Source organism: Parambassis ranga, chromosome 21 (assembly GCF_900634625.1).
Source record: "Parambassis ranga chromosome 21, fParRan2.1, whole genome shotgun sequence".
In the NCBI taxonomy this organism is placed as follows: Eukaryota; Metazoa; Chordata; class Actinopteri; family Ambassidae; genus Parambassis; species Parambassis ranga.
This window is the reverse complement of record NC_041041.1, coordinates 7,420,919-7,444,724: the sequence shown is the minus strand read 5'-3', so window position 1 is coordinate 7,444,724 and position 23,806 is coordinate 7,420,919. Positions and strand designations below refer to the sequence as shown.

General features: G+C 42.2%; 1 protein-coding gene across 7 annotated transcripts in view; it reads left to right on the top strand.

Moving 5' to 3' along the window:
* caska (calcium/calmodulin-dependent serine protein kinase a) overlaps window positions 1-23,806 on the top strand; it is a 92,167-nt gene that overhangs the window by 20,736 nt on the left and 47,625 nt on the right. For all 7 annotated transcript variants that reach the window (XM_028394376.1, XM_028394374.1, XM_028394371.1 and 4 more), the window contains exon 2: window positions 13,375-13,487. In XM_028394376.1, the coding sequence (XP_028250177.1) occupies window positions 13,375-13,487 (113 nt within the window). The remainder of the gene's footprint in view (window positions 1-13,374; window positions 13,488-23,806) is intronic.

Below are 23,806 nucleotides of genomic sequence, written 5' to 3'. Positions count from 1 at the left end.
GAGGACAAGTCACAACTATGCACGTTAACAGCAGCTGCTAAAAGGTTAATATTCCGTGGATGATATCGGTTGCACTGACTTCTTTTCCCCTTGCTTATGTCTCCTTCCTGCATCATGTCTCACTGCTTGTAGAAGTAGTTCCAGACATATTTGGAGTACAAGTAACATCAATATTCTTTGTTGTTGGCTTCTAACCTCTGACCTGCATCCCTTTCTAATGTGCTGGGCAGCTCTCTGATTCTGTGGTGGATTTAGATCGTGCTTTAGAGGTTACGTCAGGTATACCGTCCCATAAATACCTGTCCCAGCGTCCACTCAGAGCTGTAATCCATCATGGCGCTAGAGGGAAAACCACAACAGCCGAGGGCAGGACACTCACTGTCAGATAATATTTGTTTGTATATTTTGTGAGCAGAATTTATTTAGGGATCTCAGCTGTGTGTGGGCATGATCTAATACATGCAAACATACATTTGTGGGCCACCAACATAAACATGCTCTCTGGAGGAGCCTGCCCTTAAATGCTATCTTAATGGGCCCCCTCTGATCGAGCAGCGGCCCTGCAGCTTATCAATGATTTAGCAGTGGGATGATGGCATAGACCTAATGGCCCATCAACCCCATTAATCATGCAGCACACATGGAGAGTGGGATCATGACATCAGCCAACAGGACTTTTTGGTTTGTGAGGATAACAGGCAATTATTTTAAATTTTTTATCCCTTAGTAAATGTTGTTGCTTATGATGCCACTTGTGCAACATTTGTTGGTATACGTTTAATATGTCGACATCCTTTTTAATTTTTTTCCGTCTCAACTCCAAACGTTTACAACAAACTGTGAATTTCTTAACTTAAAATAATATTTTCTTCCCTTTCCAATGACCAACATATTTATTTTTGATATAAGGTCCTTGGCAGTATACTGGAAGGGCAATAATTTCACCTCTGTTTAGTGGTCGACTAACAGGAAAACAACAAGCTGATTTAGTGTCCTTTGCTGGAATACAAGGCAAACTGTAGACTGTTGGTAACGATGGACATCAACCGTAGATGTCCTGAAGTACAGTTCTGAAACCCCAGCTGGCTCATCATGGCAGCATCTGACTCTACCTAACTCACAGTTAATTCAAATTTGGGTGAGGACAAGAGGAGCCAAAGTGGTACCCAGTGATTGATCACAGTGGCAAATCATCCTAATTATGCATAACATTAAGACGACAGCTAAGTTGTATGAAAATACAGGCAGTAAACATGTTTTCTTCTGATGTACAGTGTGAGATTTTAACTTAGAGGTCTTTGGGAATTGACTTACTTTAGGAGCTAGCCTTCAGTCGTGAACTGCAGTATTTGGCATGTCTTTTGTTTCTCAGTCCTGGATGTGCTGTAGTAATTTATTCTAATGTTTAATAGTAATAACATGTGCCAGGTGCTTTGTCTCTTAATGGCTTCTCTATCCACTCTTTGATATGTGAAATCCAAGTATAGATTACTTCCTATAATATGTAAAGAATGGGCATTTCTCCCTGAACTGATTGGGTACTTAGTCAATGTTAGGCAACAAATCAGCCAGTTAATCCAGAGAGTGCCTCCTCTTTGTCTGAAGGCAGTCCTAAAAACGGCATCCGGCAGCAAATCTTACACTTGGCTCATGACCCAAAACACTCAGGGGGTTGGGCAGAAGGATTTTCCTCTCTTTAGCTCTTTTTTGTTTTTTCCTTGTTTTATTTATTTTACTCACTTTACCGCCCTCCCACATTCTCGGCATCTCCTTGCTCTCAGTTTGTTTCTTGTGTTGTCTTTCTCTCATCTGCCCTACTGTTAATTTGCACACTCCCCTGACATGTGTTCTTCTAAAGCATCTTCATTAAGGCCTGTTAGTGTTCATTTGAATAGAAAATATGTTTACTCTCTCTGGAGCACAATGGAGTGCAAGAGCTGCTGATGTCAGTGCAGCTTAGTCTGTGGGTGCTGCAGGCTGTACTTGACTTTGCTGCCTACATAACAGAGCTACACCTCAAATCAGATGGAAGTAGAATTATTTGATAGAGAGGACCTGATGCATGGTGTGACACATTTAGATGAATTTGCCGTTGATTCAGACTGCATAAATCAGAGATGATTGACGGAATCACTCATCTTGTCACATCTGATATTTGGTGTCTGACTTTGGGGTCAGGAAGCAGAGATGGAGGTGATGTTCTCTTTCTGCTGAGACACCTGGGAGCCCACTGCTCGTGCATTCATCCAAGGCTGTGTGGGTGGAGACGGAAAATGCCCTCAACTGCAGGACTCTGAGCTGTCACTCTTTATGACTTCCCTCCATATCCGCTGACAACTGTAAATGTCCACGCACACACACACACACACACACACTTGCTTCACCAGAAATAGAAAGGGATTTTTCTTTCTCAGGTCAGTTCCCTTTTCAGCTACTAGAAAGAAATCAAATCAGCACAGATGAACATATCTACAAAACAGTTTGTCCTTTCTTAGTCTGTCATTTGAGCTTATTATTAGTCTATATGTGCGCTAACACCAGGGTGCATCAGATATTCTTATATTTGTCTCCATATCCGTGGATTCTTCGCTTCATTGCTCCCCCCTCTCATTAGCCTTGTTGGTTGAGCAGAGTAGTGTGAGGGTTGTATGAAAGTGAGAAATCTGTGTTCAGAACCTGCAGTGTTTTCCCTAAACATCCACTTCCCCCTGCCCTTCTGTTTTTGTTTCTTTCATCCTTTGTTTTCCTCCTGATTTTTTTTCTTTAGGCAGCAGGTTGTGTGTCTATGTTTGACTGTGGCTTCGTGTGCATACACACCAGCATTTGGAACAGATTTGGCTTTTTGGTGGGGCACACAGCACTCAGCCCTCTTTTCTGCCAATTCTGTGGCACAGACTCAGTCCCAGTGGGCAGCAGACAGAACAAGACCAGATCAGATTAGGACCTGCTCTGCAAAAAGAAAAAGAGAAGAAAAAAGCCTTGGTTAAAAATAAGAAAAGTTGGTAGTGTGGGTATTTTTCTTGGCTTGGAGCTCTGTCAGGGTGGTTTTAAAAGATGAATGTTTGGGTGCTTGGGTGGAGCTTGAGACACACAGTTTGAACACAAAATGGCTCATCGGCCGCCTCCCCTGTTCTGTTTCTCTGGGTAATTTGTAACCCAAGTTATTAGAAGTTAATCCAAAATTGATGCTTAAAGCCTCCATTGTACGTGTGGGTGTAAAATGGCAAGGTGAAAGTATGAGAAGAATCAGAAGCCAGAGGTAAGCCTGTTCTCTAAGTGCCTGCACCCTGTAGATAATGTCTTGACTCACTATTGCTTCAGCAGTGGTTTTATTTGGGAAAAAACAACCCTGCTGAATCAACGTCTTTAGAGATTCCTTACGAACAGGGTAGAAAAGGGTGAACACAAGATGTAAGAGCAGATGAGCGGTGACTCTGCTTCGCGTTGTGATGACTCAGACAGAATCTAATATGCATTTTCATCCCCTCCTCGCTTCCTTCATTTTATCTGCCATTCTCTATGATCCCACATTAACACATCAGAGCTAAGAGGTTTCAAAAACTCGTCCACCTCTATCCACTGAAGGACCTGTGGATTAATAAGGATGAACTTTGATTGGCAGCCAGTGATGACAGTGACATCACTGTTTTAAAGGCTCCTCTTTCACTCTGCTAATGTGCAGACTCTGGAGGCAATTCAGCAGCACACTGTGCACAGATCTAACATTAGGTCATAGCTATGAGGCCATTAACAGCTCAATGTTGTGACTATGAGCCTATGGCATTTATAGCAGGGGCATGAAAGCTGTTTTTCATTGATAACTTGCCTTTGAAACAGTAAGAGTAATTTGCTACAGATATTAGGGAAGGCATATTTAAATAGATCTTCCAAAATTTGGCCCCATTTTGGCAAATATGTGCTCTTCTACTCAACCTAGCTCTATCAGAGCACACATTTACATTGTTTTTGCTAATTTAGTTACTTAATATCGGTGGATGCTCTCATTCATCCAGGTCATAGTCATTTCCAAGAGTTTAAATCGAGGCAACTGGACTCAAGGATTGTTTTTTGTTTACTTAGACACACTACCACAATCACACACACACACAAGTCTTTTTACATTTTTACATCAAACACTGCAGCTGATACTGCAAGACTTGGGTGTATAGAGCATAAGGATGACTACTGTGTTGATTAGCAAGAGTGTAATAACATCTTAATGAAATGGCTATGTTGGCATGTAGCTGAATTGAAAAGGAATTGAAGAATTATCTTTTTTTAAGCGGATAAAGGAAGCGGGAGATGAGGGACGAAATGCCTGTGCTACAGGGAAATGATTTTCACTTGCAATATTTTGTGTCTGGTATTTTTTTTCCCTTTTACCAAGAATAAAACCATCTCACACAAGATCTGTTTTCATCTCTGCCCCTTGTGCTGTGTGCATTTTGTCATGCAGTGTGATGTTGTCTCGTTTGTTGATGCAGCCTGGGAGTGATTCAGTAGATACTGTCCCAATTCCCTAATCGCATCTGTGTTTCCTTTACTTGTAGCTTTTCTTTGCATTGCACTGAAAACACAGAGACTGAGGATGCATTTTTGCAGAGCAGCTACAGCTATAACTCTGCACTGTCGTTTGGATGGATCAGTTGTCAGAACAGTTGGATTACGCAACATAAAAATAGATAAATCTTGCACACATCTCTTAAAAAATATGCATAATGCCTGCTGCCTGATTAATTTGCCTCCTGCAGTAAAGTCTGTCCAGAAATTCCTGAAATATTAAAGTAGTCTTTTGATGCACAGCGCTCGGGCTCTTGTCTCGAACACAGTTCATCTGTCTAAGCCCAGTGGCCTACTACTGCTACCACTGCATGAGCACATCAAAGTATCGCTCTGGCTGGCTTCTCTGTGAGGGGGTGGGGGTTTAGGGAAAGCCTGTCAACTGTGCTGCAGCGCCTTCTGTGTGTGTATTTGTGGACTATCAGTGAGCATTGCAGGTGCTGGCATGTCCAGGCTTCTGCCTAATCCCCATGGGAGCGTAAATAAGCTGCGTAGCTCTGCTCTTCCTTACGTAACCACTCTGCCAGAAAGAGGAGGGAGGCAGCATGGGTACAGAGACAGGAGGATGCAGTGTGGGCTGCTGATGAGAAAATAGGAGAAGAGGAGGTTAACTGTAGAGACGTGTGTTTGTATGGGTGTTGTTTTTTTCTTCCATCAGGCTATAGTGTTTAAACACGGCTGTTTTTCCTTTCTTGGAACTGTGAAAGGGAGCTTCTACTTGACAGGAAATGTATTTTTATTGAATTTGGGGAAACATTGAAATCACTTGAGTGGCCACCCCTGGGGTGGGGGTTCTTCCCTCATGTTGTCATAAGGGGCTACTCTTTTTTTTGATGGAGAAAAGAGAGGATGGTATGATCTTGTCTTATATATTGTGGGTCTCGAGAACACAAAGCAGTGAAAAAGTCGATTTTTAGATCTTTTTTTTTTGTTATGTCTCTTTTAACTGAAAACTGCCGTCAGGCTCTTGAGTGTCAATCCTCTCCTATCACCTCGGGAAGTAGAGCACATCAAGAGGGAACAGGGTGAATAGTTTTTAAGATGGGTTATCTGTGTCACTTTAACACAAAGTGCTTAAACTTCTGAACTAAAGTTATCTTTGAATGCACTTTAAACTTCTGCTCATTTTAAGCTGCCGGTGTTACTTTGTGAAGCTAAAACTTTTTTCCTCTAGGTTTTGCGTATAATCACATTAGCAGGATGACATTAGAGAAATTACTTTGGCCAAGTTATCATGCAAAAAATGAAATGAAATCCTTGTGCAGGGTTAATGCTCTCAGAGCACTCTATGAATTAGGAGGAACTGAAAATGTGCTGTTATGTTATGTTAACTTATTATTAATCATTATCATTCAGCTTACTTGGCTGACGTGATTTAATGTTGTCGCCCCCCTCAGGTCATCTCTCTCCGTCTGTATATTTGTACTCTTTCACCTCTGTCTGTGCTTTTATCTCTGTTCACATGAGGAGAACTACAGCCTTGTGTTTTTTTCTTTTAATGTTTGTCGCTGCTTTGTTTCACTTCATAAACTGCAGACTCATGAATTTTCACTGCACTGCCACAGCCTGTGTTCTTTGTGTCTGCGCCCTGAATGTGCCGAGCTGCACTTGTGTCTCTCCTACGCCTTTTTTTTTTGTTCCAGTTTTTGTCGCTTCACAATAACCCCTTTTTATCAGAGAACCAAAAGCTCAGAGTGAAGGTTGATTGAAGCTTTACTGTCAGCAGCTGAATCAATATGTGTGTGTGTGTTCACATGAAGTCTGCTTAGCCAGTGAACACCTGTCAATTACCTGCTGTTTAATAATTCCCCCTGCATCAGCGCTGACAACTCTAACCCAGGCTGAGGAGATGGTGAGATCATTCCAACTTCAGAAATCGGTCAGCCAGTCAGTCACTTAATGGGCTATGTTGTCTAGAGAAATGTGGATGAGGATACTCATATTCCTTATAGGAAAGATGAGTTATTCTTTAACTGCTTAGTCCTTATGTCATATTTTGCTCCTAAAACTTTGAGGCGTGACTGCTTGTATTTATGTGTTGAAAATATTAAATATTGTGGACAGATCGTTGTGTATCCCAAAGAGAAGAGGATGACTCCTTCAGACATTGGCTTTTTGGTATAAAAAAAAACCCCAACCAGGCACCAGAAACGTTTAAATTAGGGATGGCCTTTGAACAAGGCCAGATTGTAGCAATACTTGAAGGCATACCACTGTCACGGTTGGTGTATTTCTTGGGACACAAGGTCTGGGGACACAGTGTTGAAGGAGTGAAGTTGCACTGCCATGTACAACCTCCACCTCTTTCATGCCTGTTTCTCTGTGCCCTTCCTCCTTACATCTTTCTCTCTCTCTCTGTCTTTGCTGTCTCCTTGGGCTAACCAGAAGGTGTAAACATGTTAATGACATTCATTTAGTGTCGATTTTCTTTAATGTTTCCTCCGGGATGATGTTTCATTATGCCGACCTGGGTCTTTCACTTCCTGTTCATTTGCCTCTCATTGTGTGCTGTGTTCACTAATGAGTATTTCTACATCACAGTTTATCTATTTATTTGTGGGGATGTATCGACTGGTTCAGTTGTTTATGCTGATACTCGGAGAAATGAATCAGATGCAGCATGACTTGACGTGCTGGAAGTGACTATCTAATCTAATAACTAAGAGAATGTGACAGTCATCTCCAGTGGAGGGGAGACACGTTTAAAGCAGCTTAGCGCAACTTCCTTCTTTGTTGCCTCTGATGACCTGACTGCCTGGCATGCATGTGCGTGAACATGCAGAAGTATGTGTGTGTTTGTGAGTGATGCTGGTTGGATATCTGTGTGCATGTGTTGTAAAGCTGGTGACATTTAGGGAATGAGACACAGGGTGATTGATGCACTATGAAGTCAGGAAGGAGTGCAGCCTGCAAATCACCTTTTACTACAGCAACACACACAAAGATGCAGATAGATGGCATGCAATATAGGGCACCCTATCTTTTTGATACTGCAGTAAATTCCCAGTGGTTACCCTGACGTGGAATGCAGCAAATGCTTTCGTCTTTTTCCGGTCTTCCGCTCACAGCCTTACTTATTACACCAGCAGACTCAAGGCTACGGCAACGCCTTCTACCTGTGAGGTCAGCCAAAGTGCAGAGCGTAAAGGTCGGGAGTTATTGCATGCTCATTACACGCTTATTGCTGTGAACTGTGGGACTAAAGGTCATACATGTTTACTTTTTGGGTGAGAGTCAAGTGTCCTTTCTCGCCCACACATCTTGTTAACTCAAACACACTGTTTTACAGCTGCATTTAACACAGAGTTAACTGCCCTGATTAACCGAGAGGCTGAGAGTGAGTTGGAAAGTTTTGGTTTTGAGAAAAAAAAAAGCTTTTATTACTGCCCATATCAGTATTAATTAATAATTTAGCTTATTCGTGACTGCTTTATTTAAAAGAACCATAGTCTTGTCAGATTTTCCTTCACATTAATTTTAAATAAAACATCAGTAAATTCATGTAGTTTTAACATGAACCCTCATCTCCAGGGTCGTGTTTTTTTTTACCAGTGTTATTCACCCTAATTCTCTGCTGCATATGAAGTGGAGGTAATTGATTTAGATTGCAAATGAATGATTTTGTTGGCTCTCAAATAAAAAGTTAAACTGTAAAAACACAGCTGTCTCATTTTCAGCTCTCCAGCGGTCCTTGATTGCAGCATTGTGATGGTTGCTTCTGCTGGAAAACATGCCCAAATCAAGCAGCAGCGTTCATGCCACAGCTGTTACAGACAATTAAGCAGGTTTTTCTCTGGTCCGCTCTCTACTTCTAGCCATTGTTGTGTGGTTCCCAAGGAGGTGTAGGACTTTATGTTGCAGTGGACAGTGAGTTCCCAGTAAGATTGTGAAAAACACTCAAAGAGTTAAATGTCTGCAACAATGATTAAAACTTAAAGAAAACCACAGCTGTAAGCAACATGTTGTGACCTTGAAAAGCCAATTTCATGTAATTATTAAACGGTAATAAGATAATAAATCATAATCCTAAGAAAAATAACAACATATTCATATAATGAGATCCGTACATTTTTAACCTTGCTAAACTTGTCCTCGATAATTCAATGACAAGCAGTAACTCATGCAGTTAATACATCTTAGTAACTCCAAAGTCTGAGCACTGTCTTTGTGTTTTTCGCTGCTGTCAGCCCTGCACTCCCATAACTGAGCATGTGCTCATTTTTCACTGCAGTCTAAAGCCCTGCACCTCTATGAAAACAGCGAACCAAGTGATGGAAACATATTCCACCTAATTATATAAAGAAAATTCCCTAACTTTACTAATCGAAGTGGTGGGGTGCCTCTCTCTCCTCAGCTTCTAGATGTTAGAAAACCCTTGGCATCAGAGAAATAAATGAAGCACATTTTCACAAATGGGACTTACCCTTTCACTTTTTTTTTTCCCTCCGTGCTCTTCCTGTCTATGTTTCTCTTCTTGTTCTGTCTCCTCTCACCCTCTTCCTGTTCTTTCAGTTGGGGTGGCTAAAGTGCAGGAATCATCAGAACAACCCATGTGCAGCTGACTTCTATTCAGAGCTATAATGGCTGATGCTGTGTGCAGCTGAGCCCCATTCAAAGCCAGAATGCCTCCTCCGTGTACAGTTTAGTTCTTCTGAGACACCCAGTTCCGCCACTTGAGCCGTCTGCACTTCAGCCCCCCCCCCCCAATCATCATGCTCACTCTCGATCTGCCTCCCTTCACCTCCTCTCTTGAGTATCTTTTGCTAAACGCTCAGCATAGCAGTGAATAACCCACACTTTACAAACAGGATATGGTAGTTTTATAGTATGTATACTGTATATTACAAAAAAATGCTTCTAAATGAAATTTACAATTAAAGGTATTTGGCCACCTGGATTCTCTCCAGCAGTTAGGACTCAGCCTGATGCTGTGGGTGTTGGTTGGTGAGGAGGCATATGGAGAATGGAGATTCAGATTGCACAGAGCACTTGTCAGGATTGGCAGATGGAGAAAGGATCGCAAACAGTTGGTTTAAATTAAAAAGCAGAGTCACTTCATCATCACTGTTCCTGTATTGCTGGAAGGAAAAAAAGCCCAATACACAATGTATTGGGCTCGGATTGCTGCCAAACAAAAGGCTGACATGCCTCCACCACTGAACAGCAATTCTGTCCTAGTCTAATTTATTTCACAGCAAACCAAAAGTATTTTTTTTGCACAGAAGACAAATGCTATATTTTGAAAGCATGTGGAAACACCACAGCCAGATTTTGACATTTTCTCACCAAATACCTAATTAATTGTGTATTTTAACTTGTATTTTAATTTCTTGTCTTTCTACCATGGATCTCTTTTTCTGCCTTAATGTTTTCATCCTTACATTTTGTTTAGTTTCCTCCAGTCGTTTTTTCCACATCTTACCTGCCTCTCCTCCACCCTCCCTCTGTTTGTGCTGCCTCCTCCTGGGCCTCTTGTTCGTTGCTGTACAGAGCACAGCCTCGAGCAAGACCTGACATTTGCTGTGCTGTGAAGGGGAGGGTGAGGTGGTGTGGAGGACAGAGGTGAAGTGACTGGACTGAAGCGTGGACAGTGATAACGCAGTAGTGGAGAACTCAACTGCATTACTAATGAGAGCTCTTTGTGACCTGATGTTCCTACTCCAACAAAGTTTAGGGTGAAACATATTCGTGCTGGAGTTGGTGTTTAATTTCAGATAGACTTTTCATTTTTACAGTGCTGACTTCCTGAAACTGACAAATTCATTGTTTGCTTAGCTGGTGTTAAGGCAGATTTCCCCACAGTGCTTGGCTCGTTACAGTCCAAAAGGCTTTAGAAAGAAGGTGGAGGAAAAGAATCATTTTCTCACCATTTTCTTGTTTCTGTAGAACCAGTCACAACAATTCGTTTCTTCAACGGTTCCTTTATCCTTTTCCTTCCTGTCACATATTCACTCTCTTTGGACTCATTTTTCCCTGCAGTTTAAAGTCCAATCATGACTACAAGTAAAGAGAACTAAAACCTGACTTTATGCAGTAATAACATACAGAAAGTCTTTAGTGTTCATGCCATCAATAAAATATGATAATTATTATATAACAGCAGAACAGTTATAATGATGTGTTTATAGCCATTATATCTAAAGTGGATAAGTAAATAAACTGATGGACAAATCTAGCAAGTGAATGTGGAATTTACCGCCTAGCTGCTTATGTGTGTGTCTGCATTTGTGTGTGTGTGTGTCTTCGGTAATTGCACTCAGAAGCACGCTGTTAAAGAAATGCCTGTCGTGGCAGGGTGAATTGGGGAAACCAAGGAATGACTCTGCTCAGTAAATTGTGACCCAGTGCCCGAGTGTGTTTGTGTGTGTGTGTGTGAGAGAGAGGATGAAAGAGCTAGTTGAAACATTGTACAATCATCCCGGTGGACTGTTTATTCAGCAGCATAGCACATATTGAGAGTGAGCCATGCTTATACTGCTTGTGTGAAAATGAAAGTGTGCGTGTGCGTGTCGCCTACATTTTTGGGCACTACACTGTCCTACCTCACCCTTCTGACGCTAAGCAGCTTTAGCTTGATCACCATCTGTTCAACCAGTCTGTGTTTGACTCACACTCCTTTTCACCCACACACACACACACACACTTGAGCAGCAGCACTTGTGTTCAGACCTCAGCCGGTCGTTACGGCACTCTGCAGCCAGCGACGGGTTTTGTTTGGCTGTGAAATGAGAGCTTTCACGTTACCTGTGGAGTTGTGTGAGTGTAATTTGCTGTGGGATGTGTAATTCACAGAAGGTTGCAAGTAGCGTCTGTGTGTGCATGTTGGTTGGAGGGTTGTTGTGTCTCTCCACTAGTTAAAAGCTGCTCCTCTGCAGACCTCTGCTGTGCTTAGGTTCACCCAAAGGACAGGGGTAGCAGTGTGATCATATCCACAAAAACACAGGGAGGCAAAGGAACAAAATGTAAATGAATTTGAATTCATTTACAGACTCAGTGGAACAGTCACAGCATTTTTTTTTATATGTGTGTCATCTGGGTCAATTAGTGTGCGCTCATCAAAGCTGAAGTTGGCCAGCTGCTCACTGTCAAGAGTTTGGAATTGGTATAAAACAAATACTGTTAAGTCATTTTAAATTATTTGCAAAAGATAATTTTAAAACTTGAGGTTATGATCAAACATCCAACTGGCTTCAAGGATCATTTAAATCTGGAGGTCAAAGGTCACTTAGTTCAGTTACCACGGCTTGAAGTCTATCCTTAGAACTTGTTTCAGGGCACAGGTGGGGTGGCCACCTGCATGTTGGGTTGGATGCTGAGGTTGCCAAGACATGTTGATTTATGATGACACCTCATAAACTGCTCATCAGCCTGATTTAAGGACTGTTCCTGTATACATGCCACCTTGCAACAGCTCCAACGTCCTATGGAAAACCACCAAATGTATGAGGGGGAATGTATTCAAACTTTGTCAAACGTTCACTTGACTTCAGTGATTCTGACGGATTTGTAACATTCACCACATCAGTACTAGAATCTAATACACAATGTGGAAGCTGTAAAACCGGATGGAAAACTAGCTAGAATGCTAGCACTGGAAATTAGAGCCACAGTGAAACGTATTAAACAGCCTTCCCTGAATTAAACACACTCATTATCTCATGGCCTAATAGTCCAGATTACTAAATTACACATCCTCAAATAACTTCCTGATAGTTAAACATAGAGCTAAATCTTTCTTTCCTACTTCTTAATCTGGCATATCACACACATTATGTACCTGCTGACCTGTCCGTTCCTCTCACCTAGTGTATTCTGGGATTGGTTCCAGGAATGAGCAGGTAAAGAAAGTAGGTAAATGGGATTATATGCTTTCTGCTGCTGGTGCGTTCTCCTCCATGTCTATTCTTATACAAGATCCGTCACTTCATTTATCAGCAGCTGCAGCTTCCTTCTCACACCCCTACTGTTAAATCCCATCCTCCATTCACTTTCTCTCTCACACACACACACACATACTGTTTATAGACACACATGATTCCATTGTCTGTGTACGGGTCAGCTCAAGCCTATTAACTCAGTGTTGTGAGTGCAGTTGCAGCCAGGAGCTTTATTTAGACAGTGTCTTCCTGCTGTAGTGCACTGTAAACCCGACTGCTGGTGCGTCAGTTCTCACCCTTGAGTGGTAGACCTCTGTTGATCCTGTCGACTGAATGGGGATGATGCACTCACTCAGCAGGAGGGATGATTCATTGTGTGCACTGTCCGACCTGAGCGATGAAAACTAAAGTGCAGCCGTGCCTTCGCTGCAACCCCACAATCAGCTGCTGTGTACTCTGTGTGTTGCGTTGGTGCATCATGTAGTAGTGGTTTCTAAGTTAATGTTTTCTTACCACCACACAAACAAGTATATTAAAGGTTTTACTGTATGGAGATTGTGGGCTTACATAATTCATACAGCATTTGAGCTGCTGGATTTTTATTTGATGCCTATTAAATACAACAGGTAGCAATATTTGTCATCCATCAAGATTGTAAAATATCATTATAATAGTGTTGTTGTGAGACATGAGTATCAGCCTTATCTACCCCACAGATTTATCACATTGACAATACTTAAATTTTGGTGTCCCAAGATATGTTTTCCACGGAGCCAAAGGTGAATTTGATCACGTTTGCTAATTTAGATTTAAGGTTTCTGAAGCATAACAGACATTATCTTAGCTTACATGCATCGTGCTTACTGTCACCCCTCAAATAATAAGTTATTTATGAATGTTAAGTGTTAAATGTTTCTTTTTCATCTGTGTTGTTCAGGGGTCCCTTCAGCGTGGTGAGGAGATGCATCAACAGAGAGACGGGGCAGCAGTTTGCTGTCAAAATTGTGGATGTGGCCCAGTTCACCTCCAGTCCTGGACTCAGCACAGAGGGTAAGACACCACGTCTGTCTGTCTGTTACTCACTCTCTGCTGCTGCTCTTAAATCTAATGAGGGGTAATTGCTTTTTGACACTCCATTATTCATCCCACTGAGTTGAGCACTAAAAGTTGGTGCAGAAGAGAGGTCAGATGCTTGTCCTTGTTTTTGTGAGCATGACAGTTTTTTTTTTTTTTTGCTGTTTTTCAAACCCTCTGAGCTCACTTGTTCGTCCACACACTGCCCTACTTCTCATTCATTCAGTTGCTCACAAACACACTTGGGAGCCTCCTGGTTCAATCGCAGTGTTCTGCTGTTGTCTTTGCTCTGTTGTTCCATTGGAGCAGTTATTTACAAAGCCAGTCCGAAGGCACCTTGAGAGTTAATGGTTAGGAAAGAAGTGCACCGCCCCTTCACTGTGCTCTTATTTCACCTAAATTCATTTCATTTTCACTTTGCAGTGTACTGTATTGTAAAAGTAAACAAAAAATGAGGCACTAATTACTTATTCAGTCTTAGTGTTGAATATGCAGATATTGTACATCGCTAATTCAGAAAAGGCTGCTGAGTATCGTCTAGACATAACATGCAGAGGGTTTATCAGATATCTCCCACAGGCTATGGGAGCAGAGGAGGGGAGGGAGCGAGCACGAGAAAGGAGGAGAGATTGAATTAAAGATATTTAGAAGGAGGAGTCAGAGGTGATAAGACACAAACTATTAGATGAACTGAGAAGGCTGAAGAGCGACTGAGAGGAATGCAGAGCTAGTGAAAGAGAGCATGGCCAGTCCGATGCGAGTCAGATTTTCTACAGATTAAGGGTATATATTTGAAAAGCAATACATTAGACCAGCGGTCCCCAACCTTTTTTGCACCACGGACCGGTATCATGTAAAACAATACTTTCACGGACCGGCACAGAAAAAAAAGTGCATACAAAGACAACTTACTCTTATGCTTAATTAGTGGGAGCCTTTGAGCTTTCTCAGCAATGAGGCGGTCCCATCTGGGGATAATGGGAGACATGACACCCGAAGTGTGTTTCTTATGTCCAGTCCACTCCGTAATTTTGTTTTGGCCGTCATTAATTGCTTCAGTCGTTCTTGTTCATGTTTTCTTCCATGGCTTGTCTTAATGCAGGGTGCTCGGTCTCGCAATTTTGAAGGCTTCGTTGCCTCATTTGCGAGTCTGTCGCCACATATCACTCAGAGCGGACTTGGTGTGTGAGAATCACCTGTTGCAATAAATCCGTATTTTAAATAGGACTCCTGATATAGTCTTTTAAATGCAGGTTTCTTTTTCTTTGAAGGGGTAGGCTCCTCTTCTTCTGTCTCCTCGTTAGGCCTTTTCCCCTTTCCGAAGAAGCTCTCCAAAGACGTTTGTTTTTTATTCATTTTTGCTGCTTGTGGGCTTAATTTTGGGGCCGTATCCCGTGACCGAGACAAGCGTCTGGACAGGTGCTTAAAGGCACAGGCGGATGAATCTGATCGATTTATAAATGAAACAGCTTTCAGACTCAGATAATGAATAATATATGTTTTGCTCAGTCTTTCTGTGCGGCCCGGTACCAAATGACCCACGGACCGGTACCGGTCCCCGGCCCGGTGGTTGGGGACCACTGCATTAGACCTACAATGCCTCAGTGTTCAGTTTCTGTATTCTGTAGAATATCACTTGAATATATCACAAAAAGTGTGTGATTATCTTGTAATATCATTAATTTATGTATGAGACTGTGGCAAAGACAATACACAGGGTAGTCAGGCAGAATTGGAATTCGGAATTGGAAACAAGCACAGATGAAAAGGACTTCCTCTTACTTATTTGACCAAATTTGTGATCAGACTTCTTCCCAGTTCCACACATGCTGCCATCTTTGTGATGGCTTCATTGTAGCTCCCTCATTCTTCCCACTCCTCCACTCTGAGTCATGTCAGCTTGACTTTTATTCCAAAGATAGAGTGAGAAATGGGAGTCTTGATTGAAGGGTAGCTACACCCCCGAATTTAGCTAGAAGTCTCTCTACCAGCACATAACCGACATGAAAAGCTGCTATCAGGAGCAACAGGGAGTCTGGTGGAACGTCACTAGGAGCACATTTGTGGCTCTTTGACAGAATCAGCAGCTCCGCTCTGTTCTATTCTCTCTCTGCCCACTCCATTCTTGTAGACGGTCTGCTGCATTAAGTGCTGCTTCACACCAGCCTGCATTAAGGTCTGCATCAATGCAGGCTTCTGATCAGGGAGTCTGTTGTGTCATTGAGATGGGCGAAACTGATAAAATGTGACTTGTGAGGTGGAAATAGCATAAATAAAGATGGTCCTGCTTTTAATGTCAGCCACAAGTTTCCTAAAGAACATTTAAAGCTTAGTGTGGGAGGCTCCAGGCATTTTGGCACCATCAGGGTCACCAACTCCTCATCTACTCAAATATGGACAAAAGGATTGACATGAAAATGGAGGTGGGATGTGTAAGCAGTAAGCTCCGGATCTGAGATGAAGAGTCATGCTCTTATCATTTAGAATCTCACTGACCGGAGTTCTGGGCCTTATAAAGTTTGCAGGTGTATTCATACACATCCCCTAACTAATACTGTACAATTCTTATAATAAAGAAATGTGCATTTGCAGATTTCTAACATAGTTAATCATACTACAATGACCCCTTTCTTATTGCCAGAAGATGAGCTCTTTGTTTGACAGTAAATGTTATCAAGATGTCAAGTTCGACTTGTGCACCACCAGAAAAGAGGGTTGGTAAACACTGGGAAGCAACATGGAGGTCATGAGCCATATGACAAAAAGGTAATGGGTGTTTTTGTTGAGTGTAAAAGTGCCAAAGATTTTTCTCCACAGCTCTGTGTGGCTTCACTTTGTGTCACAGTGGGAGGGTGCTATGGTCATAAGGAGTGAGCTGAGTGTGCTGTTCGACCATAAGACGCTCTCAAGCACATATCTATATCCCTGCTGTTTACTTATCACTGTTTCTCCATTGTGATAAGGCTTGGAAAACAACACACGTATCTGTAAGCCTGTGTGTTGTGTGAATGGAACCTCAGAGGAATATGTTCATATCCAGTGTTGTCATTCTGTATGTATCAGGCTTGGTGAACTTAACACTCCCAACAGTTTCAAACAGGAGCTGCACTTATTAATATTATTATTCTGGACGAAACAGTTGCTAACACAGGGAGGGATTCGATGGTTGAAGCATTATCACGGTTAGTGGGGTAAGGATTTGGATGATTCAGGATTTTAAATCCAAGCAGATAAAAAGTGACTTTGAGCGGAAATAGTTATAGAAAAATTGTGTGTACGCCAACAAAATGCTGTAGTCACCCTTTAAATGCTCTCTCATTTGTCATCTCTTTCCTCATAAAGCCCTACACATACAGTTACATGGTCAGCATGCTCCACAGTCATTTATATCCAGTCACAGTCTCTCCTCTGCACTCAGAAATCCATCAAACTCTGCACTCCCTCCAGACGCCAGCCAGCTGTTGATTTGTTTTTATTTCCCCCCTGTTTTTGTTTCCTGTAGAAATCAGAGCAGTTTCACTCGAGTGGGCAGCTGTAACACAGCACCGCAGTAATCAAGCAGACACACGCACGCAACCGGCCCCGTGCACTGCTCAGGCCAGGGGAAGTGGGTCAAATGGTTCATGTATTGGCAATGTATTGGTCAGCAGAGGCCTGGTACACCAGCTTATTTCTCTACAGCCTGTCTGGAGGTCCGTCTGATGAATAGGTCAGTCCTCTGAAGGGACAGGAGAGAAAAGCGAGCCAGAGAATGAGCAAAATTCATCTTGTGCCATCGCCTACTCACTTCCCTCCCCCTCCTTTCTGTCACTCTCTCATTCCTTTTCTTCACTGCTTTGCTCTTCATTTTCCATTTTCTCCCCCATCTACCCCCCCCCCTCCCTCCCTCCGTCATATTGTAATTCTTCCTACTTTTTCTATTAGGTTGCTGTGACATCTTGCCTGCAAAACCACAGCCAGGTCTTGCACATACAGTAGCACAATACAAACACACACACACATGCCTACAACTCTGTGTGGTGTCGCTGTGATAGCGTGGCCTCCCTCCATCGCAGGCTTTGACTCCCAGCAGGAGGACCAGGGATCACTGTAGAGATCGCGTCTGTTTATCCCCTCCTCTGTCACTCTACATGTCTCCTTGTTTTATATCTCAGTCTCTCTCAGGTTTACTGTTAGTTTTAGTATTTTTCCTCACAATATCTCACTCTCATTTTCCCTTTTTGTTTTCCAATGAGTTCAACCAAACAGCTGTGGATGGTTTTCCTTCCATTTCCTAATGTGAACCGCATGTATGTCACAGGATTCTGCAATTAGAACTTTTTATTGTCTCTTTAGAGTTGTGTTTATAGTCTGCACCGAACCACTTAATATTAAACTTTTTGCTCTTTCAGTAAACAAAATTATCATATTAGTAGAGTCAAGATGATAGCATATAGTTGCCCCCCCCTGGATTTCTGATGATTTTGGACAGATACTCAGTTTTAAAATGATTTATTTAGGGCCCGAGCAGAAAACGTGCGAGGGGTTATTTTTAATCCCTATGTTTCTTCTGCGTCATTGGGTGCAAATTTGAACCCTAGAATGTGAAAATATTCTGCGTAACAGCTACGACCATGACAATTGGTACACAGAGTGCACCTCACTCCAGGAAACATGCCTTTGGGAAAAAAATTCCACCCCCTACAGGGTCGGCCATCTTGGAAAAACCACGCCATGTTCCAATTTGCACTCCCCGCACTTTTGCGAACTCCTCCTAGGGGAATTGCTTGATACAGCTGAAAATTGGTGCACTTGCCCTGAAGGGGTTAGGTACCAAAAGTTATAAAAACGCAGCACCTTGTCATACCATCTGGCTTTGGCGCCACCATGAAGTTGACAGGAAATGGATGTATCTCCACAAACTTCATCCAATGTGGATGAAAAAAATCAGGCATGCTGAGTCTGTCATTCTGAACAGATTGATATATCCATATGCACATGCGGGCAAGACCACATGGCTCGCCAGCACCCCCTATATTGAGTTGTGGGTTGCAGTTTCACCTACACACACGAAAATTGGTACACATGTCTATTACCTCTAGGCGAGAAAGAAAGTCTCTTGGAGGTATCCTCTAAAACGCACTTTTACGAACTTGATTTGTCCAATCCACCTGAAAATTGGTCTGGTTACTCTTAAAGCATTACGGACCAAAAGTTTTCAAAAACGCAGCACTTTGTCATACGGTCTGGCTTTGGCACCCCTATAAGATGATGATGATGTTTAATCAGATAACTGATCCGCACATAAATAGATATGTAAATAAAATGAAGCACTTTCTCCTTGGTAAAAGGAGTGTACCATTAAAACACTCCTTTTACCAAGGAGAAAGTGCTTCATTTTATAATTCAAAGGTAATTGACACTAAGTGAGAGAGAGCTCATTGTCCCAAACAGTACCATACTGTATGGTCGATGGGACAGGTCTAGTAATCCAGATGCGTACAGCATAACTTCGAGCCTAAAACATACATGCAGATTGCATAGGAGTGGAATAAACAGATGATATACATTTACAGCCAGGTACTGTGACAGTATTGTTACATCACTTTGTACATTTCATTCATATTTATACAAGATTTACATAAATCATGAATCAGGAGAGATGGTGTAGTCGGCCATGTTAGGAAGACCAGAAAGCACACAGCAGCTCAGAGCGATGCGGCCGATGTCCATGTCGCAGGCCTGAGACCACTCATTCGTCTCACTGTCATAGTACTCAACATTAGAGGTGGTGTCGGTGCAGCCACTGAAGCCCCCCACAACAAAGAGCCGGTCCTCAACTACTTCGATGCCAAAGTTGCGGCGGGGGGTCATCATGGAGGACACATTGTGCCAGGTGTTGGTGTGAGGGTTGTAGACCTCAACGGTCTGCAGAAAGGCTGTTCCATCGAAGCCACCAACCTTTGGAGTCAAAGATGAGATGAAGATGCATGACTTATCAATTCAATTGTCACATAAAAAACTAGTCGCTTTAAACCGCTGATGAAAGCTGGTCACACATTTCTTTCATGCACTTACTGCATAAACACGGTTGTCGTATGCAATGACTCCTACTCCACTGCGCTGGCTGCTCATGGGAGAGATCAGGGTCCACTGGTTGGTCTCTGGGTTGTAGCACTCTGCTGTTTGCAGACACTCATTCCTGCCAAATCCACCACATATGTAGATCTGAACACAAAAAGGGGGGGGCAATAAGAAATTGTCATTTTTGTTGGCTCAAACTGACAGCAGTGTTTTGTAAACAAATCTTCCTGTTCTCTGTCATGTTCCATGCCATTGTGTTTCACCCACCTTGCCGTTGAGTGCTGTGCAGCTGGCGTGGCTTCTCTGCTCATGCATGGGTGCAATTTCAAGCCACTGGTTGGTTTCTGGCTGGTAGAACTCAGCACTCCTGAGACGTCTGTGCCCATCATAGCCTCCTATGGCGTAGATGCACCCGTTTAGCACAGTCACGCTCACATAAGAGCGGCGATAGTGCATCGGTGCCACCTCTTGCCATGTCCGTGTGCTCAGGTCTAACCTGCACACACTATTGGTGGCTATGTACACCCGGGCAAAGCCACCAACACAGTAGACATACCCTTTGAGGTAGGCTGCACCATGATAGGCGCGAGGAACCTCACATAGGTTTAGGTTCATCCAGTGATTTGCACGGACGTTAAATGCCTCGATTACATTAGTTAGAGACATGCCTCTGTTCAAGCCTCCAATGGCCAATAGGATGGCAGAAGGCAGACGAGGCCGACCGAGGATTCTGTCTTTGCATTCGATGACCTCAGAGACCATGGCCTGGCACATCAAGTTGTCCATCACCAGCTTATTGGACAGCACATGACTCTGTATGTACTCTGTAGGCATGATGCTCAGCCTGACCTACAACAATACAGAGAATAAAGAGGATATAACTTAGTCTGTGTCAGAATAAATACATAAAAAATCAAGTAAAACAATAAAGTAATGGTCAGTTATTTGAAATGCTATTAGCAACCGGAACAAACGAGGTCTTCATTCTCTTTGTTCTACATCGTGGCAGTCAGTCATGATGGACTGAGCCCTCTTTTTAGTATTATCTTTAATATATTTTTTTCATTCCTCTCATTACTCTCCTCCCTTCATCTGTCATAGTATCATTATCAGCTTATTGATTGTCTGAGTTGCATTGACCTGCACACAAAGCTTATGCAAATAGCCAGCATCACATGTACATGTTCCTTATTAGTTTATGTACTTGTACTAATAATAATAAATTATTATAAATGCTTGTGCCAGCGCCCAGGTTTAGTAACTTTTGTTTCATTTTCTATATTTTAATTTTTTTGCTCTTTCATAGGTAGGTTGTCACACCACAAATGCTTGGTAAGGTTTTGGAAAAGAGGATGATTTGTATAAATTCTCCTCCATTTTCAGAGTCACCCAGAAGACCAGCATGCACATGAGCACAATGCGTCACTAGTTTGTGTTGCTTTCTATTCATCACTCGTCAGAATAGAGAAGATATTGCACCTTCTGGCCTATAAAAGGGTAAAGGATGGCTGTACTGGCCATCATCATGACATGGAGCACATCTAATAACTGATAACCCTCTATTGGGCTGAGGTTGGCTTCAGTCACTGTCTTAAAATAGATGAACCTATAATATAAAAAATTATAATATAAAGTACCTCTGACAAGAGAAGATCTGCATATCCTTCTCGTTCCTGAGGTTCATGTGTGATCCACCGAATGATGGCCTCAAACACGGCTGCCTCCTGTCTCACATTGAGGTTGTCACTGCTGATGATGTCACTGACATCCTGGGCCGAGAGCTGCAGGAACTCTTCTCCGAAAACCACTTCCTCAAAGTGACTGAGGACATAGTGGAAAGCCTTGATGTGTAGTTCAGGGGTGTGGTAGTTTTTTGTGAACTGCCAGATGCCGATGCAGTTGTTTGGGCAGAGCATCTTTTCAAAAAAGTTGCAGCATATTTGCACCAGCGTCACTATATTGAGGTAATCAGCTGCCATGAAAATCCTCAGTGCGTTTGACTCTGTCACGTTAACAGAGCCGGTGTATGCAAACTCAATGATGAGCTTCATCATATCTGAGGATAGGTCAGGGATACTGTAGACTTTCTTGTCGGGTTCAGACCAGCGTGTGAAGAGAGCTCTGAAAGACACAGAAAATGTTCCACAACATTATACACCATTTTTATGCATTTCAGTTTTTAAAACAGATACTAAAATTAGTAGGGGTGGGAAAAAAATCCGAACCATTCGGTACACGTGTTTCGGTTCGGGGCGCGTGTTCTGTTCGGTTCTGGACATGCGCATCAAGTAATGCATATAGACGTGTTGGCAACTTGGCTACTTCTCTCTCGCTACATTTCGCAGCTTTCCAAACTTTTTTGAATCAAAAGAAACTAGTGACTCTCTCTGGTGACGTTTGGAGACTGACGTGAAATCACGTATCATTCTGCAGTCAGACTACTGTCCTCGACAAGCAGCGACCGTGAGCTCCTCCCCCGCCTCAACGCACTCACAGCCGGACAATTGAATTTACCTGATATAATGATGGGGAAACACTGAACTGATTCTTAAATATGTTGAACGTTGGATAATTAGGATATATATTTTGTGCTCATCTATGGTATTTCCAGAGTGTTAAAAGTAGAAAAAACCTCAACATTGTAAACCGAACCGAAAACCGTGATACGAACCGAACCATGGATTTAGTGAACCGTTCCACCCCTAAAAATTAGTCACTGTCATTTGTAGATTTATGGGCAACTTTATTCAACAGTCTAGTTAAAAGTCTAAATCTGATTGCTGTAACATTCTAATTCACTTATGACTTCTAAACTATACATCAAGTTTAAGTTTAAGATAAAATAAGTTTGAGCCTATAGAGGGAGAAATCACTATTAGATGCTTTAATGTCAACATGTCAAACATGTCATATCATCCAAGTCCCACCTGGGGCCAGCAGATTAACACACACTTGTTCACCGGCTGTTTTTGTCATGTTAAAACATTAAGGACTGCTGCTGCTTTCTTTATGAGGTCAGGCTGACAATATTTTCCCCAGCAGTTGACTAGTCATCACAACAATATCAGCAAACACACTGAAACTCTGTAAGCTATAAAAACAAGAGAAGCGAATATCTCCAAATACTCACACATAAACTACAACAAATCCTTGTTTTTGTCTCCCTATGTAAAGGTTACTAACACATTAATTAGTTTGATTGCTGCTAGGCAATCATACTCTTGTTATTCACCCTCTTTCTTCTTCTTCTTCTTCTTCTTCTTCTTCTTCCGTACGTTTTTCAGCGCAGCTTATCTTCAGCATACATTGACCAATTCAGCCATTCAACTATCAAAATGTTCATCTCATAGAGGACATTCCGGGTCAAATTCAAGTTTTTTCAAAAAATTATAGTTTTTCAAATATTAAGCAATTTCGGCATCATTTTTAACATGGGAGTCTATGGAGGAGCCTTCAAAACCACCTTCAATTTTGACATGTAACTAGTTCCACATGCTTTCAGCTACAGAAACCGTTCAAACATCATTCCATTCAGCGTTTACCAGATGCTTCTCTATCAAACTTGTATTCAGAATTTTCTAATTCTGAATCATTTCTGAGCGCCAGGCTCTCAAAAGTTGGAGTGGTTTTTGAGGTCTCCTCTGAGTTACATTAGTGTGTATTGCACGGAATGTTGGGAGCGAGAGTGGATGATGTCATCACTCAGAGTGGAGAGAGGCTGAGGAGATGCCTAAAAAAAAAACTCTCTAATCTGCGCTCAGGCCTGCACCTTCCATGTAACTGGGATAATTTTTATATCAGTTCCAAGGAACACTCGTTAGCTTTCTGACGGTGTGACTCTTAAAACTGAACACCAAACCGTTTTGCCTGTACAGCCAGCTGTTCGGGGAGAGTGCCGGTCATTCCTCCATTAAGACATAATGTAAAACCAAAAACGGAGAAGCAGAGTAGCCATATTTTCTAACTCGCCACCATCTTCACATCTTTGATATCATAGACATAAAAATGATACTGTGTTGTAGAGCAACTTCTTGGCGATTCTCATGGCGCATTTTTTGACTGAAGGCTTCGGTTTGGACAAAACCAGAAGTTGTTTTAAAGGGTGTTTTTACATTGGAAATGCATTAGAAGGGGGACAGAGAGAGTTGATACAGTTGATAAACATTCAGGTTGTCATGGATACAGGCAGGCAGGCAGGGCTGTTACTATGGTGACAGGCTGACACACAAGAA